The following is a 19,022-nucleotide window of genomic DNA, read 5'->3' as shown; positions in this document are numbered from 1 at the left end:
TATCTTCAGAATCGGGCCTCGTAGCTCGAAAGTATTGTTCCATGTCGAACAGAAAATTCTCGAGCTCTTTGGCATCTCTGGCCCCTCCATAACCATGAGGCTCGGGTGCCCTCAAGTTTTGTGATGGTGCAACGCGAGTGTTGCTTCCTCCCGCATTTAGTGCTCTTATGAGCATGGCCACCTTTGAAGTGAGTTCCGCCACAACATCCTGTAAGTGTTGCACGGAGTCTTTGGTGTCATCAAACAGTCGATCGACTAGGGCCTCGATCTTGTCGATCCTGGACTCCGCTTCCTCTTGCGAGCTCTCTACCCCAACAAGCCTTTGTTGGCCATGGTAGAGTTCCTCCATGCTTGCTTCAAGAATATCCAGGCGGGTTTCCGCCGTTGTGAGTCTCTCCTTGTGACTCTTTTTCCCAGTTAGCGCTCCAGATTACGCTTCCTCCGCTCGCGGAGAGTAGCCAACTTCTCGCTCATCATGTTCGCTGTCGCGCTCCTCTTAAGCGGCTCCAACAGCATGAGAGCGAGTGTGCACATGCAGTCCACCTGTGGCTGCTTGGGGCAAGGGTCCGGCTTGCCCCGTCTTGCTTGATTCGCCACGATGCTTTGCCATGGCGAAGTTGCGAAGTTCGTTCGCTGCTCGCTCGAAGTGCTTGCCCGCTCTGATACCACAATGTCACGGCCTTAGCTGGAATTGCCTAAGGCGTGAGGCACCCTTGCGGCCAAGACGCGAACTTAGCTTGCGTTGCCTAAGTCGCGCTTCGCCCTTGCGATATTGCTCCGCAAAGATCAGCCCACTTGCAACCTCTCGTAGGTCCCGAAGGACCTGTAAAAGAGAAAGTTGATTAGTTCGAAAGAACGAGCAACGAACAAGTCCTGACGTCTCGCGAAAAGAGGGGAAGCTTTACAAGCAATTCAGCGAGCACCTTACGTGCACAAGAGAAAAGAGGGAGAGGCGGAAAACAAGGGCTTTAGAAGGTTGAACGAACAGCTGCAAGCCCACAAACAACTGCTCACCGAGTCCCGGGCGCGACAACAAGTTCCCGTCAAGGCAACGTGCGAACTTGCGAAGGAGTGTTCAACGCCCGGTACTATATCGAAGCCCCATCCAACCCTGTGCCACCCGGGGGGTTCCAAGGGGCTAAGATGGCTGACGTTTTGGTGAGCGGAGGTGGATTCCAGAAATCAGCCTGCGGCGCACGTAAACGGAGCTGTTTTGGGCTGTTTTGGGGTTGTTTTGCTCGGTTCGGTGAGCGATCACTTTGTAACGCTGCAGCTTGTTCGAACTTACATTTTTACAAGAAAAATGACTCAAAACCAAGGCAAAACAGGCTGCCAAGTAGCTGTACATGTAGATGAGAGCGACGAACGGTTCATTGAACGGAGTTGTTGCGGGTGCGCGACGACCGTTCGTGACAAAACGCTCTCCCTCCATGAGAGCAAGGGATTAATGACTTTCACGGAAGTCTCGCCTCTGCGGTACCATAGCGCTGCCATGCCCATGGCCCTACTATCCGTCGCCTCGCATCTGCATCCCTTTTCTTCGCGATCAGTAGATATGTCTCTGTGGCACTCCTCCGAATCCACCTCCGTTCTAACTGATGCTTAATTTTAGGTAGCTAAGTCCCTCTAGACTCATCGTCGCTTCCTCGCCCCTTTCGACCCCCTGCTTCAACACCTCTGTGTTCTCCAAGCAGCTCCCTTTGGTCGATAGAAAGACAGACTGCAACTCCCATGCATGGCTTATGCCATCACGTTGTAGGGCTTGCACCAATTCTGTTCTCCTTAGCTTCCTTGGTAGCAACGTTCGCTTACTCGACCTTGTCCTCTGACTTGCCAAGCTCCCTGGGCTCTGGAGCAGTCCAACTCTCCAGCTGCTTCAATCATACCTCTGCATGATCAAGTCCCTCCCATGGGACTCATTGGTACTTGCATTCGAACTTTTCCCTCGGTGGAACACAGCCCCCATATGCTGATGACCAAGGTTTTCATCTGATGCAAAATTCGATGCAAGCACGGAAGACCCGCCTCTGTGGTACCATGATCTTCACTCCTTGAATCCATAGCCCTTCTTGCCGTCGTGTTGTTCACCGAAGTGGAGCTTCCAGTAGCTCCCGATCATACCTCTGTATGATCTAGTCCCTCACGGGACTATATCGTGTGTATCGCATTGCCACGAACTTTTCCACCACGATCCGCTGCCCATGTCGCCTCCTGGTGGCATCTCCATTGCATTCTGATCCCTCCATGTATGGCCTCTGCCAATACATCGCAGGATCTCTTTCACCTCCGATTTTGTTCGCTCCTTTGGCAATCAACCTTCATCCACCCGCTTTTAGGTTACACCTAGATAAAGCACCGCTCTAGGATAGTCCGTCGCCTAGTAGCTCCCGAAGTCTACCGACTTTGCTGAAAATGGTGCACCATTGTCTGGATCCTGGGCCTCTGCCCCTACCAGCATAATCTCCGCTGTGCACCGGTTCCCTCAAGCAACTTGAATGTCAACACTGTGGCATATTCTTCAAGAGTACCCACTTCCGCGTCCTCTTGCCTCGTGCCAAGGCCTTTTGAACTCAATTTCGCCTCCGCAAGTTGAGTCGCCTTAGTTCCTCTATCAAATGCTTCTCCGAGATAAGGTGCGTGTGCCCAGAAGCTCTCATCGTCTTTAGCACCATGCAAGATGAGTCCGCTCCATCAGAATGAAGGACCCATGGAACAACATGATCCTGCTCTTGCCTCTGCAAGAGTTCATGTCCTTGACCTCTGTCCAAGGAAAGCTCTATACCTCCGCTCCATGTTCCATCTTATATGTTGGCTCACTTCATACGACTTGGGTACTTCGCCAAGTTACACCCAAGTTGCTCCGCTCCTCGTTTTGCATTGAGTTGATGGTGGCCCTTGCGCCCACCATTCCACGGGTCAACCCTCCCTTGAGTCTAATCTCCATATCAACTCCAAGTGTGCCTTCATTTGTGTTGCTTTGGGTCGCTCCCCCACTTGATCTCGCAATGCATCCACTAATGCATTCTCTCAAGCGAGATCATGCGACGACTCCTCGCCGCTCGCTCGATCCATTGAGCTTTGTGGAGTTGTTGTTTTTTACGTACTCCTCAACATGTGCGGTTTGTTGCACATGATTCTCCCTCTGGAGAGCCAGGACTTATCCCTCTTGGATATCTATCCCGTTGAAGCAACATCTCTCTTCGTTTCGAAGACCACCATCCCCTTGGACTACTCCGATTTGTTGAACAACCTGCGTATTGTTCTGCCTCCTGCAAATGCACTTGCTAGATTGCGACTCCACGTCAATACAACCCCCGCTGCACCACTCAAGGTTTAGCAACATGCTGAACTCGCTGCACACTTCAGCCTCCTACGGACGTATCCTTCACATGCCGAAGAGAAAGTTTCAATGCTCCATGGCGCCGAGTTTCGGTCGCCTTGGAATGGCCACGAACATTCCATCGTCCGCATACAAACCCTTGCATGAGTACCGAATTCTTCGAGTTAGCAATTCCCCTCACCTCTGTGAGCTTTACATAACTCTTTCGGTCGCTGAGGAACTCAATCCACCTTGCATGGTCTCATCCTTTACCAAATGTCTCGCTTACCTTGAGCACCATCAAGTATAGTTGTCAACGTTGAGTCGTAGCCCAAACTCAGTCATCCCAACCTTTGCGCACTCCGCATTCTTCCAAGCTTGCTTGTTCTCGTGGTGCCTCTTGCGCGAAGGGTTGGTCATTCCTCTTTATGTCAATCTCAAATGCCCGCTCCTCCGAGCGACTCCTTTTCCCTACATCTCCATGCTCGTTTTCCCCCCAAACGGTCGGGCGTGTGCTAATTGCCCTCAACGCAGCCCCGCTAGGTCCCCCACATTTGCATGCCAAGTGTTTCTATGAGTGCTTGTCCCGCTCTGATACCATCTGTCACGGACTTAACTGGTTTTGCCTAAGTCGTGGGACACCATTGCGTGTCCGTCCGCAAAGGTCAACCTTCCCGAAACCTCCCATGATCCCTTAGGACCTACAAAAGAGAAAACGAATGAGAGAAAGTGCCTCACTCGGGATCCACAAGCAAACATTCCAGGAAACACTTCATAGACAATGTAAATTACAAACAAACTTTACAAGCTCTGAATAGTTGCACAACAAAGGGTCAAAATGGTCCACTACAGATCGAATATCTCCCACAAGTATCCACATGACATAACATTTATTTACAAGCCTAAGAAGGCCACCAAACCCAACTAAAATGGGGCTGTTAAGCCTTCAACCGTTCCTCTACATACTGTGCAAAGCATGAACAAACAGAAAGATCCTGTTTAGAACTTTGTCCGTGACAGGACGATACTATTCGAAATTGCATACCATGTACCCAGCTATACTCCATTATGACCAAGTCATAATGGAAGAGTATCGATGTTATTTATGTTCTTTTGTCACTAATTTCTATCATATTTTTGCTAACTATTGATATTTCTTTATTAAAAAAAGACATCATGGTATGAGAAGCATTGAGAAATATTAAGGAGTCAAATGAATAATGCTCACATGGCATTCATGTAACCCATAATGCTTATCTACGCTTGTCACCTCTTTGCTTAGATGATGATGACACTGCCTCTTTCACCCCTCTGCCAAACCCCCCGTCTACACAAAGAATAGGGAAGATAAGCTGCATTGGAGGAATCTCTACTCTGCTGGAGGGCTCTCCCTCTTCTTTTCTCTTTAGCCCTCACCCTCCTGTACTGTTTAATTATTATAAATTAATTATTCGGTCATGCATTAACTTAACTATTAGGGAACCCTACCAAAGCCAACTCCGGCACATATTTGACTTCTCTTTTGCAAGTCATGACATCAGCAGAGTGTTCCACTTTGGCACCAATAACCATTAAAAATGTTCCAAGTCGACTCTTACTGCACAGTAGGCACCGTTAATAAACCACAAAACACCTTCTAAAAGAACTATGCTTATAAAACAAAATAATGTTTTTAATCAATCTTAAACACGAACAAGGATAAATCGTTATAAAAATTGGATGAGATGATACAATTTTTATAACGATACAAAAGTTGGATGAGGCAGAGGAGAAAAGGAGGTGGTGGAAGAGAAAGGAAGTACAAGGGAGGAGAAGGAAGGGAAAAAAAGAATAACAAAGTCCATAGTCAAATCTTTATAAAAAATAAAAAAAAAGATTCAGTGTAGGAAACAAACTGTAGGCTAACAGTACAACTCAGTATCAACTAATCTCTTGTAAACCTGATAAATTGCGCTTACTAGATGGTAAATCCAGTTTCAAATTGGACTGCATGAAATCCCATGTTTTATGTACGGATTGACAATTGGGCCAGTATATACCAGCCCATAGGTCCCATACCAACCAATACAACCAAAGTAAAAAAGAAAAACATGTTAGAAGGATGAAAATAGGCTACTTATCAAGAAAATTTTCTTCTTTAAGTGCTGGAAGTTGCACTTCATGTTGGTTTAAGTGCTGGAATTTGAGGCATCAGCTTATGGGTTTTCTAAATGTCCTAAATAGTTCAATATGATGGACCTATCCGTTTCCTCTGCATGTAATAACGTAATAAGTGCAGCATAATAATTTAGTATCATTCTCGTAAAACAACAATTGATTAAGTTCTTCCACAACACGGCACAACAGTTGGCTATTAGGTCAGCAAGAAGTCCAAATCACTTGGTCCATTACCTTTCACCAAGTCCATTTAACATAGCGCTGGTGTCAAGATTCTTAAGATTACATTAAAACTTAAATAAACAGAGGTTCATATAATAAGATCACAATAGGCAATACTTGAATAGTATAATTAATGACAGGGCAAATGGTAGGTTTATGGAAAGGCCAATCACCACAAACATATACATGCATCCCCCAGTGACATCATAGCCAATACATAATATAAACCTATGGACCTCTGGACACACAACAGCATGGTTTTGAGAAGCTCCAAATATATATTGATTATTGAATTCCATCAAAAGTGTTAGAACGAGTTACCTGTACATAGGTACGTTTAAGTTGTTCCAACCAATCAATTTTCACAACCACCCTGTCGTCAGAGAACACATGGCTGCTTCTTTTCAAAATTGCTGCAATGGTATAGCCCAGTGCCATTAACCCACCAAGAAGGCGCACACTAACTTCAAAAGTAATTCTTGGTGATATGATGAATGGACTGTCGGTTACCCATTCCTGAACATCCACAAGTGCCCAAAAGTCAAACTAACTGATTTGGCCAGAATGGATGGATGTGATAGGTCCAGCAATCATAAATTTAGGTAGATGTACTGTATAGATTCTTTAAAATAAAATAATGTTGAAGCTGAAAAGCATTCATCGTCGAGGACAACATCTAGATGGTATCCCATCAGGCATCACCCCATGGAAATGCACCACACAATTTGATTGAAGGGAAAAAAATTCAGTTTACAAGAATCTAAGCAAGAAAGCACTAAGTGACACCATATTATGCAATACACACATATAATGGAACAGATGGAAATATTTTTAGTTCTAGATTGTTATGGATTTAGATGATCTCTAAGTACTACAGGCAAAGCTTCAAAATACCAGGAAGATTGTACTGAGTAATGTAACCAAATTATGCCAATGAAAAAATTGACAAAAAGGTGAACCCATTATATATAGCAAGATGAAAGAAATAAAGTGAACCAAAATGTCTCATGGAAATATTGAAGATGATCCCCTTCATAAATCAATATGAGAATGGCATGATCCAGAGAAACATAAAACTGAAAACCTGTAGTCTTGAGCATGCGTGCCATGCTAAAGTTGCTAGGAAGCAGGTGTTGTTGCAGAACTTCTAGAACTATCAGCATATTTTTCACAGACTCTTTAAGCAAGGAATGATGTGACTTCTGGTGCAGACAGGAAAACCTTACCAAACCATTTTCCCATGTCAAAAGCAACAAAATGATAAGAGGATCATCACATGATTATGAGACATTAATAAGAATTGCTACCAGAGTGAAATCAACAATGATTAATTGGATACTTATAAGTTCAATCAACTAATAGAAATGTGGCTTAAGTATTTAAAGGTGGAAATGTATGCGGGCTCGAGTTTCACAAACTTGAAGATAGTGTCTAATTGCCTTATGATTAACAAAATTGATTCAAATTAATCAAACGTCAAACATCGAACAATCAATTATGAGCCGCAACCCCAGAATGTTAATTCCATTGATAAAGGGCCAAAATTATGGAACTCATATGATTTAAATCTAATGTAAATTAGTGACCACAATATTTTAATGAACTTCATTTAGCAGAAATCTGAAAGGATTTAATTGCAGTTGAAAATTCTAAGTCCAAGACCTTTACTGCATCTTAGGATGAGGTTTCAAATAAAAAATGGCGGCCCAGTGCAAAAAGCTCCTGTTAATTCATAATCTACTGTATCAATGTACATAGCGATAATGTTACCATTGCAAACAAAGAGATTCCTATAACATGAACCTTGATCACCTATATCACAAAGGAGCAACTTAACTGTGACCCCAAGACTCTCACTCCTGGATGAGGCTTCAAATGCTACAAAGTATTTTGGGACTTCACATTTCAAAACTGGAGAACTTCAAAAAGAGAATATGCAATCTCTTTCAGCAAAGGTTTGAGTATGCCAATTGTTGTGTAAATAAATAGTAGAAAGACCACATCTCATTTCATGTAACAAGCTGTCAACTGGAACCTACAAACTACAACTGAGCCCTATAAAATAGGAGGCCAAAGCTTCATGACAAAGCTACTACAGATGCACATGACATGTCAACCAAATTGTGGTCATCAAAAGATTATTGAACCCTTGAGTAGAATCAGTAACAAAAATATGGTCAAAAAAATAAGGAAAGCTTACCATACAGTTCTAGAAGCTTCAAAAATTTTACAACAAAGATTTCAATTAGCTTAAGTAATTTGGACCTAATTCTATCAATACAGAATTTCGAGCTATGTGATTCAAACTCAACAGAACTTTTTACTGTTATGAAGATCCTAAAATATCAACAAGAGGTTAGATCTAAAAACTAGATATTCAAGGAAAAAAATGACACTCAAGAAAAGGACAAACCTCAAACATAAGATTGTACTTTCCATCCCTGTTTCTCATTCTTAAATAAGATTGGCATGCTTCTGGATCTTCCCCTGGCGGCAATAGATATATGTCATAAGTTTGTTCGCTATATTCTTTGTGTTCCTTCAAAAGAACAGCCTTGATTTTGTCCACCGATACAGATCTTGGTGACTAGAATAAAGAAATCACTTAGTGCTACAAGCAAAATAATGAAACACGTAACAGGCACAGTTTGCTAATTCCTTCTTAAACAAGCCATCAAATTTATAAAAAAATCAAATATACCTTTAGAACATAAGTCGGATTCTGGAAGCCTGTGAACGGGTTGAACTTGTTGGAGATTTTTATATGTGCTGTTTGCAAATCTGGTTCAATGAAGGCCTTGTACATTGGATAGACCTACATGAAATATGAAGTATTCAAGATACCATATATGAATTATTTGGTAAAAAAAAGACAAGAAAGAAACCAGATTTAAAAATGAAAAGAGGACATTCCAATGTATTCAGATGCTGCACAAATGAGAGATTCAAGTACAGGCAATTTTTTTAATATCATGGGTCTTTCAAAAAGCATCAAACAGAAGGATTAATTACGAGCTTAATTTTAAAAAGGAAATACTATAAAACTAAATAACCGTTTCTGAAATTTGATGAATTATTTCTTCAGGTTCTTGTCCAGCACGCTGTATGTCCCTCAAAACCCTTTTTACCAGATCAAAATGTACCCCACCAGTCACAGAAACACGGAGGTCAAGTAGAGGGCGCAACTTCTCACTCAAAGCATAAATACCTTCAAGAATAACAATTCGAGAGCTAGGAACATCAACAGTCCTGCTAGGAAGACAACCAAAAACATCAAAAGGATATATGTCTGACAGGTCTGATGCACAACACAGTTGCATACAACTGTCTGAAAAGTGTCTACCTGTATCCTATGCGACTGCTTGACTTGAAATCATATATTGGTACCTGAATAGATTTCCCCTCTCTTAGTCCACGGATGTTTTCCAGCAAAGTGTCATAATCTGTTAGCCGTGGATCTGCTCAAGAACTGTGTGTTAGAATTTCCCGATCTAACTGTAAATAATTTTACAATTTCTGCAGGTGCATTGTGAATACCAGTTTAAATGATACGGCAATTTAACCTCATCGTATAAGATCAAGTTTGAGGTTATTAAACAATAATAATAATACAACTCATGTGGGAGTTTGAAGGAAGAACCAGAGCTGACAACTCAAGCAAGTTGGTTGTGGTTCATGATCAAAACAGGGTTTCAACTCATGCTCATAAGCCAACTGCTTACTGAACCATATTTTGACAAATGTTACAAATGGTTGTCTCTGCAACTTGCAACCCCCTTAAACTCATCATCCACAAAAAATGAGTGCAAGCAAACCCTTTGTGCCAGAAAAATCTGATGTTTAAGGAACATTTGGTTGAATAGAAGTTCAATAACTTAAGATCAACTCCAGTCCTCAAGTTTTAATACATTCTTTTTTGTATTGTTGACTAACTGATTCTAAAATTAAAAAATAAAATAAAATACATATATAATGCTATTTTCTAGGACTATGCAGACCACTGCCTGCTCAAGCGTACCTTCACCCTTGATGCCCATGATCTCTAGACCGCCCAAATCATGGTTGCCTAGGCATCCTCCCAATATCAAGGAAGCTTGAACCTTTGCCTCCACAACTGACACCCGAGTCACCGGTAAATAGCAGTTCTCTCTAGTAATTTAGGTATGCAAACTCTATCCTAATGTCAACTAGGTGCTGCTTCATACCTAAACCTTTCCATTCAGCTGCCTGATTTTACCATCGAAAAATACCTCATTGGAGGCCACTCTGCTAAACACTTTGTGCTCCCTATCTTGTAAGACCTTTGATGATCTCATCTCCTCCTCTCAAAATTTAAATCAGCCATCTTAGAAGAAAAGGTGCTATGCAACTGCCCACTAAACTGACAATTGAATCTGACAAATTCAATGCATCAACAGATATGAACATATTGTCTGAAGCTTGAACCCCTATAATTTCTCTCCTTAATATCTATCTATGCGGAATAAAATAAATGTCATGATCGAGTGACATAGAAAAGTGCATTATTAAATCCATGAAGCAGCAGATTCAAGCTTCCATAGAAAAGAACCTATCAATCGCAGCTTCCAGTCCGTATCAGAATATAATAAACAAGATTTGATAATCAAAACTCTCTGGTCAAAATGAATAAAGTACAGCATAAATCCAAACTGCTAAATATTCATCTAAATTTCTCGAAATAGGAGTATGCACAAGAAAGTAGGTCAAAATAACTGAATTAAAAAAATTATACAACCAAAGTAAAAGGCAAGTGAATGGCTTAAGAAATGCAAATTATGCAACTCCCATGCCTTCTGATCAAGATGGTTCCTATAAAAACCAGCTAAGTGTCAAATTTGTATCAAAATTCTCAAAAAATGCATTACTCAGTATTTATAACATTCAACCAACACCACATTTAGAGCATCAAAAAAGAAAATAAAACATAGTAATGTTGAAGCAAGAGAATGCAATGATTTTTACTGGTAATTGAAAATGAGCATGAGGATGACAAAAATTGCAAAACGATCCAAAGATATTAATTTCCTCATAGTACAAGTTACCATCAAAATTTCCATCAACGATACGACTTGAATCATTGTAGTTGTCCATCGATATGACAGCAATGCTTGGCATGAAATTGAGGACCTTCTCTGTAAATACAGTCTTCCCAGCACCAGAAGGACCAGCTACCCCAACCAAAATAATTCCATCATTTTTTTGGGCCAACAACTGGCATGCACGTATTACTATAAAGAAACCTTTTTCAAAAGATAATGGATCTTGAATTGGAACAATTTCATAACGATCAGAGTCCTTTCTCTTCACCAGTTGAACTTGGTCTCTTAAGAGGCCATGCCTTCGTCGGGGTGATTCAATTATAGTGTTATCTTCAGGCATTGATGAAACAAAATGTGGAACTCTGCAATAAAAATAAATTAAGCATGGATATGTGTAAAATGTCAAAAGCAGCAAGAGGGTACATGTAGAAACTTGATTGAGCATTATGAGAGCAAATACAAATCTGCCATACTCATTTAGAAGGTGCATGTAGAAAGAAGACTTGAAGAGTCTCAAGAGCAAATGTGAATATAACCACACTCGAGTGTTCACATACAACCTGATCAATTCAACACTAACATCTATAGCTAGATGCAAGCAATGAAAGGGAATATCAACCAGAAATATTCACATAGAATCTGATCAATTCAACACTAACATCTAAAGCTAGATGCAAGTAAAGAAAGTGAATATCAAACAAACTTTCTGGAAGCAAAGATTGATAGAAAAAGGACAATAAATGAACTAATAATTAACATCAAGTACCTATTTCCTAAAGGACTGATAACATGTACTCAACAACTTAAACGAAGCAAGGATGTACTGATAATAGAGTTGAGCAAAGCTTTATGATACTATATGGAATGTGGTTATCATTTATAAATTTGGAGTGTTTTCATATTTATTTTTGCCGATCTTTTTTTAGTTGATATTTAAATAGCCACAAGAGTCCTTTTTTTAGCCTAATTCATGTCTACAAATTCTAATATGAGTATGCTATAGGTTAGGCAGGTTAATTTGCAATTAGAATTTGTATTTGAGAGTTCATGGTGTCTCTTTTCTAGGATTCCATGGGTGGTGAAATTTCCAAAATATGAAACATTTCTAGAAATACTTGTGAGCCGGTAAGGTGGTTGGATATTTATCTTTTTCCACTGCAATAAGGTAGTTTAGACCTTAAATTTCCAAGGACCATATTTCTCTAGCTGATAGCTTTCAGGGCACTACTCTCCTCGATGAAGAATAGCTCCCACTAGGAGACCAACATTCCTAACATCAACTAAGAGCCTTATTCTACTCATATTTCATAAGAACTAGACTTAGTGATCACGGGATACATGTAGAATACTCTTTCTATGAATTTGCTAATGAAGAAAATCAAAGTCAACTTTGTTTGCCCAATTCACATAGTATTTTCTCCCTAGGACAAGTTACTAAAACAAGAAGAAACTCTAAAGTCTTAAAGTAAGCATTATTTCTTAAAACATAGTATGAAACACTACACATAAAATGGCAACGACATCATAACCTAAATATCATAATAGATCCCAATCTGACATAAACACCATTAATAGATCGGTATCTGAGCACATAAAAGCTACGATTCCATAGATCAATCGAAGATTAGCCAAACGATTACTTTCCCCAGTCTAGGTAATGAAAATATCTTGGTTGCAAAACTTATGTATACAGCTCTCTTGAATCATCCACCGCAGGAATTCTAGTTACCCAAAGAATTCACTAATGGCATAAACCCTAGAACTACTTAACACACAGGAGCAAATCACGTCTCTCTAACCGAGGACAGGGGCGACAAATTAGAACTAAATAAAATCAACTACCTAAGCACAAAAAGGCAAAAGGCCAAGTGATCTTTTCGCACGTCAACAATTTACTGACCCAACAAGAAAAATGTTAACAATCTAATATAACAGACGATCGGGTGCAACAAACAATCCTCTCTCTCTATCGTCCAAACGATCGACACAAGATAAAACGATTAATCAACCCGAATAACTGATCTTATCGATGTGAGCATGAAATAACCAGCCGAAGAAAGAAATGAGAGATAATCCTCCGGTGGGGAGAGGCGGGCACCGGATTTAAGGAAACGATGGCGGTGGAGGAGGAGGAGATTAAGGCGGCGGCGGCGGAGGAGGAGAATGATCGGCAGTGCGCTCGAGAGCGCGGACCGAAGCAATCCGAAGCTTCTCAATCTGCTGACGTCACGAACCACCGAATGTTAATAATACTTTTGCTACCCGTTTCGGGACAGCGGCTAAGGCGGGGGGAGTTGACGGGATTGGGCGGTCGTCGTTCGAGTATTTAAACACGTATTTTCTACGTATTCGTCAGCTTTTCCATCGGAGTTCTTTTAGGTATAGGGACGATTACAAGTCCAATTATATATATACATACATATATATATATATACATATTCAAAGTACCTTTTATTTCTTTTCATGAATGAAAAATATATGTATATTTTTAGTGTGCAGTGAATGTGCAATTGTGAAATGCTACAAGTGTTTAGTAAATAATAATTAAAAATTATATTTTAAATATATATTTATATAAGTGATATTTGATAAAATTATATTTTATTTTTCAAAATATTATAATATGTGATAAATTTGCTCTTCTAATATTTTAATCTATAGAATATGTAAATCATATATTGATTTCTTACTAAATCATATTGTCAACCTTATGATTTCAGATACTATCATAGAATACTTTAAAATTTTAAAATATATATATATATATTAAATGTTAATGTTATCCTAAGATAGCATCGGAAATTGAGTATTGCAATGCACTCAGACCAAATATGATTAAAAAAATTATTAAAAATTAATTCATATTCAAAATATGTATTGGATTCTCAATGCACATATGAAATATGTTATCAAATGCACCCGATATCTTATTACAAATTTTTGAACAGCAGCAAGACATCTTTAGAGGATTTATGAATATTTTACCTTATAACCTCAGGCAGCTTCAACATCCAAACATTTGTACTATTCATTATGCAAAATGAGAAAAGATATTAATGAAAGTAAGCATATGCAAACTGACATAAACCATTTCTTATCATTCGATCCTTCCATCTGATTGCAATTGTTTCATATTTATTTGGCGGTCAAGTCTTGAAGATCATTTTCATTGAGCGACAATTGCTTCATCATTTTTCTATTGGTAATTTGACGGACAAATACTGACTTTTTCGATTTCTTACTTATAATCATTTTGGTTTGGATTAGATGGTACATGATTCTTAGTTTACTTTCCTGTGGTTGTTTGTCGGTGAAGTCTTGGGGATACGTTATAGCTTTGTACCATCCCCAAGACTTCGCTTACAAACGATCACAAGAATGTAAATTAAGATGTAAATGTGATCTAATCCAAACTACCAAATTATTCGAAGAAATCAAAGAAGCAAGTGCGATACAATTCATGCCATCTCCAACATTTTATCCACCAAAAGCGAGAAAGCAAGTGTGATCCAATTGAAACGACGTCAAAGATTTGGCAGCCAAATGACCGGAATCAAGACAACGAAAAAGGAAAAAAAAATGCAATTCTAGCCAGTTCATCTCCAAGATTTGATCATCGAATAACCAAAAGCCAAAAATATAAAAGCGAGGATGTTATTGCAATCCAATGAAAACGATCTTCAAATTTTAAAGCGAGGATGTTATTGCAATCCAATGAAAACGATCTTCAAATTTTGACTACCAAAGAACCAGAAAACCAAAAGAAGGATGAAGCAATTGTGATCAGATCAAAGTAGAGATTTCTTGATCTCTACTCTCTAGCGTGACCACCTGATACATAAAATGTGCTAAATTGACGTGCAATAAGTGCTTAACCATTCCAACTAATGCTGAATCGATGATATGCTATCTGTTCTTGGGACCGAATCTGAATGTCCTTTTATGGGATACAATCAATCTAGTACATCTCCTGGTTATTCCTACTCTGCTGCAAACAAGTTCAAAGCTGTGGTATGGGAGGAGTCAACTCTGTATGATTACTTGCTTAACACGAAGAAGGTATGAAACTTTGATCCCTGACTTGTGGTTGGTTATATCTAGCATGCAAGACCAATAAAATTAACTTTGCTATATCAAACTCCACATGATCTTAAGTATCACAAATCGGACACTGCATTCTACAATGACTGTTTGAATAGATATGAAAGGATTTATTTACCTCAAAGACAAAAGAAATGCATTTTTTATGCTCTTGTCGTTATGTATAATGATACTATTATTTTAGCAGATTGGTTTTGTCCAATGGAGTAGACCTACAATACACTGTCAACAATTTTTTCATGCAATTACTTAAATTCACTGAATATTAATAGAGTTTGACAGTGCGAGTTTTAAGTAAATTATGGGACTCATAAATTTCGGCAGAATACTCTGTAGAGAATCTGTCCATACATGTAGAGGGTTAGTATAAATGCAGTAAAAATGGTTTAATTACAAGGGGAAATTTGATTGGACTTTTTACTGCCAGCATCAAAATATCTTCACTCAGAAAACAAAATTAAATAAGGGGTCAAGATATAACATTCTACAAAGAAAATAAATAAATAAATAAAACTTGGCGTCGATATCTATGCATGCCATCAATCTATTTATTAAAGAAAATCTAAAATCAACAAACAAGACAGCAGGAGGTCAGTACTTATAAAATTAAATGATGATAACTATGGTGCCATTTCAACTTACCATGTACTGCAAAGCAAATAATTCAAGGTTTGGAAGCATTTCAGAACACACTGTTGGTTTCTTCCAAACAAGCACATTTCACCAACAACAACAGATTGTAGCTTGGAATAAGTAGTCTCACCATTGCAGTTGTAAAGTCATCCATTTGTAAAGCTCATCTGCAATATTTTTCACAATGGCTAACCGGTTAGATAGTAAGACATGAACTATAACAAGCATATTCAATTTAGATGCCTTTACCAAAAGGCACTAAGATAACAGAATTCCAATCAAAGAGAGATCAGAACTGCATGCTTCAATTTTGAAAGGTCCTATAGCACTATTATTCTTTTTAATTGGAATCACAAAACTAATCAACGTGAGGTTCTTTACGAGCACACGCATACATCTAATTCCTTGACACATGGTAACTCACCTGTTACTCTTTGCTAGGATGGTGTAATCATTCTTAATTGTGCTGTATCATGATAAATTATATGGTTATGATAACAACCATCTTGATATTCCAGCAAATATAACCATTACATGATAATCAATATGTCTGTTGATTTTGTTTGCCACAAGCTACGGTTACTATACTTATAAATCGAGGCAAATGATTCGTTTCTGGCTCATCGTGTCCACCATGAATAACCTTCACCACATTGTGCAAGCTGTAAGCTATTTATGGCACTGCTGGAACATAAATGTGAGAAACAGAAAGTACTACATACATTATTCCCAACGTTAACTATTTTGATGCATAAACAACTATAGGAACCTCAAAATCATTGCAGCATCAAAAACTAGTACAGAATTATTCAATCTACCAAGAAAGAAAAGGAAAGCAGAGCAAAGCAAAGCATCCTGGTTTATATCAAGAAAACCCATTTCTCTAGGGAAAGATATGCACTAAGGTCTACCTATCTGCACTCGTAAACAGATATGACTCGAAAAGGCATACCAGTATAAGCATCGAACTTGATTATGCTAGTTGGTAGCCCAATCATCTTTCCAGAAAAATGAAATGAATAAAATTCCATGTAAGCTTTATTCCACATTGTTCTTCAATAAACTATAGCTGAAAAACATTGTTTTTGACAACCAGTTAAACCATGACTGGAATGAAAGTTTATTATGTGCAATGCCACAACTGACAGCATTACAGAATCCAAGAGAGTGATAATGAGAAGCATTTTAACAAGCTAAAAGCTTACACGAAGGTGGAAGTCACTTGTGATTTACCAAGCAAACAAGTAGCACAAGAAGTTGATACCTGTGGTTCCTAAGAAATAGCAAGCATGGCAGTGCAGTGAATAAGAATGATATGAGATATGATTTCTGGTTTAACCAAGATGAGGTTGTACCTAATTAGGGGACAAAATCGCAAGAGAAAGTTCTCCCAAAAAAAGAAGAAACAATGCTCAAAATGTCAAATGGTGAGAAGAAATCCGTATCATCTGACTTTAAAGAAGTAACCATGATAGAATATACATCTATCGACTATTCTTGATGTGTCTTTGTATGTAATTAAGTGGAGGAATCCAAGCCTCCAATGGAACTTCTCAGTTCACGAGTTGGTCTTTTAATCTTTGTCGAGCACTTCTATCTGCACCAATTAGCTTCCTCCCACATCAATTTGAAACAGTTCCTAAAGCAGACAAAACCAACAAATTTTAAAAATGCAAAGATTCACGGTCAGGTGAAATTGTCAGTATTAGAGAACAACACTTGTTATTATCAATAGAGTACTTAAACTTTATCAAAGGAATGCAGATGTCCATTGTTTCATAATGGTATTTGACATAGACATAACACCAGCTGAAAGTGCCAACCAGATCTATTTGTTTTTAATTCCAAGAAACGAATCCAAGTTTTTGTATTATCTAGCTTTTACTTGTTTTTCTTATGTTATTATAAAGCCAATAAGAACCATAACCTACATTCGACGATAAAACTTTTTCAATCCAATTGACGTTTTCTGCAAAGTAATTGTATCTTTGAATGTGCAGCAATAATTGAACCAAGTTATTTCTTTGAGACACTATTTAGTCCAGTTGATTTTACTTCTGCATAGAACTCTATTTGCCTCCAGCACCAACACCATCCCCCCATCCACCCACAAGACCTTATAAAGAAACAGAAATGAATTGGCTGGACAAGGAAGCTACTCCTCCTCCAGCTGGACCTAGGCTGAAAATGAACCTTCCTTTCGTGGTTGCCTTACCATGCAGATGGATTTTGGCAATGACAGACTTAAGCCATTTAACCGAAGTAAAGAAAAATCAGAAGGCAATATATTTTATGTAAATTAATCACACATCTTTATCTCCTATACGATTTCATAGGCATGCATTAACTAGATCAAATCATCCTTTGTCCAGGAGATAATTATTTGACGACAATATCAAACTGAGATAAACAAAAATCAGAAGGCAATGCTTTAAATCAATCACAAGTATATTTCAACTTAAATAGTTTTGTTCAAAAGATGATTACCTAATTCCTGATCAATCGAAATCACATCTACGTGTTACAAAGAGACAAGGAAGACTAAAGATGGAGGATTAATTCACAAGCCAAAGCTTTGAATTCCATCAACATAACAGAAGACCAAGGTCCGCATCTTGTTATCAGTTTCGTTAGGATTCATCGCCAAGCTCAATTTTTCATTCCTATACATGTACGAAGAGCCCAACCTGGAAAGCCCTGATTGATGATACCGATCAACGGAGATATTTAACATCATCCGAAAGAATATAAATGATGCGATCCTCAACGTTCGAAAAATTCGAGTTAAACAGGGACAAAACCACACATACGATCAAAGAGGACGGAAACCATCAGTGGTCAAGGGCGTGGGAGCAGCAACGGCTTGGCCCAGCCGAGTCGCCAGCGGGCTTATCGCCGCGGTCCTCCTCGTCGCTGTCGTCCTCGTCGAAGGGCTTCTGCTTGTGGAAGATGCAGCACTTCTTGGAACTCTTGCGGTTGAGGAACTCGTTGTCGACCGTCCCTTCCTTCCAGGAGACCTTCTTCTTGGGCCGCTTGAGTCGGAGAACTAGGGTTTCGGGCGGCTGCGATCGCTGAGAAGAGGTGGGAGCCGAAGAAGAAGAAGGGGACAGCTCTTCGATCGTTAGGGTTAGGGTTCCGGTCGTTGACGGAGCGGAGGTTCTCGCCATCGCTCGCCGTCTCGTTTCGGTAAGAGATTATTGTTCAAAGCCCATTCTTATTCTTCCTAATCCTTTCCTGTTCATAATCCCATTTAAAATAATAATAAAATTGAGTTGTTATAGAATATACATAATCTTAAAAATATTAAATTATTATAATAAATATCAAAATAAATTTCTCACATTCACTTTTTCGATCTTCAGTTTATCTCATCTTATTATCTATTTTTTTTATTAGTTTACGTCGTATCTAATGATTAAGAGAAAGAGGTGGAAACGAAAAGGAAAAAAGATTATAAGTAAAAAAAATAAAAAAATATTAGAATTAGAGAATATATGTGTTTATTCATAAAAATAATTTACAAATATTTA

At 39.0% G+C, this 19,022-nt stretch overlaps 2 protein-coding genes across 5 annotated transcripts in view; both read right to left on the bottom strand.

Annotated features, from left to right (window-relative positions):
• The window catches only part of LOC135581727 (inorganic pyrophosphatase TTM2-like), a 33,742-nt gene extending 15,036 nt beyond the window's left edge, over positions 1–18,706 (bottom strand). The window contains exons 1-8 of one of the 4 annotated variants that reach the window (XM_065085976.1): positions 18,303–18,706; positions 15,502–15,659; positions 10,762–11,120; positions 9,042–9,156; positions 8,752–8,947; positions 8,400–8,513; positions 8,112–8,285; positions 6,020–6,214 (exon numbers count right to left, since the gene is read on the bottom strand). In XM_065085976.1, the coding sequence (XP_064942048.1) occupies positions 6,020–6,214; positions 8,112–8,285; positions 8,400–8,513; positions 8,752–8,947; positions 9,042–9,156; positions 10,762–11,098 (1,131 nt within the window). In that variant the 5' untranslated portion in view covers positions 11,099–11,120; positions 15,502–15,659; positions 18,303–18,706. Of the gene's footprint in view, positions 1–6,019; positions 6,215–8,111; positions 8,286–8,399; positions 8,514–8,751; positions 8,948–9,041; positions 9,157–10,761; positions 12,993–15,501; positions 15,660–18,302 lie in introns of those variants that run through there. The other 3 variants (XM_065085977.1, XM_065085978.1, XM_065085975.1) reach the window with 3 other exon arrangements.
• LOC103999976 (protein phosphatase 1 regulatory subunit INH3-like) lies at positions 18,324–18,659 on the bottom strand. Its single transcript, XM_009421891.3, has one exon. The coding sequence runs from the start codon at positions 18,657–18,659 to the stop codon at positions 18,324–18,326; it is 336 nt and encodes a 111-aa protein (XP_009420166.1).
• Positions 18,707–19,022: the final 316 nt, after the last annotated feature.

This window comes from Musa acuminata, chromosome BXJ1-10 (assembly GCF_036884655.1).
Source record: "Musa acuminata AAA Group cultivar baxijiao chromosome BXJ1-10, Cavendish_Baxijiao_AAA, whole genome shotgun sequence".
Lineage (NCBI taxonomy): Eukaryota > Viridiplantae > Streptophyta > Magnoliopsida > Zingiberales > Musaceae > Musa > Musa acuminata.
The sequence above is the reverse complement of the archived record's forward strand: the minus strand, read 5'-3'. Positions and strand labels throughout refer to the sequence as shown.

Excerpts from the sequence above, each read along its gene's own strand:
- LOC103999976 (XM_009421891.3), bottom strand. The coding sequence starts at position 18,659 with ATGGCGAGAACCTCCGCTCCGTCAACGACCGGAACCCTAACCCTAACG.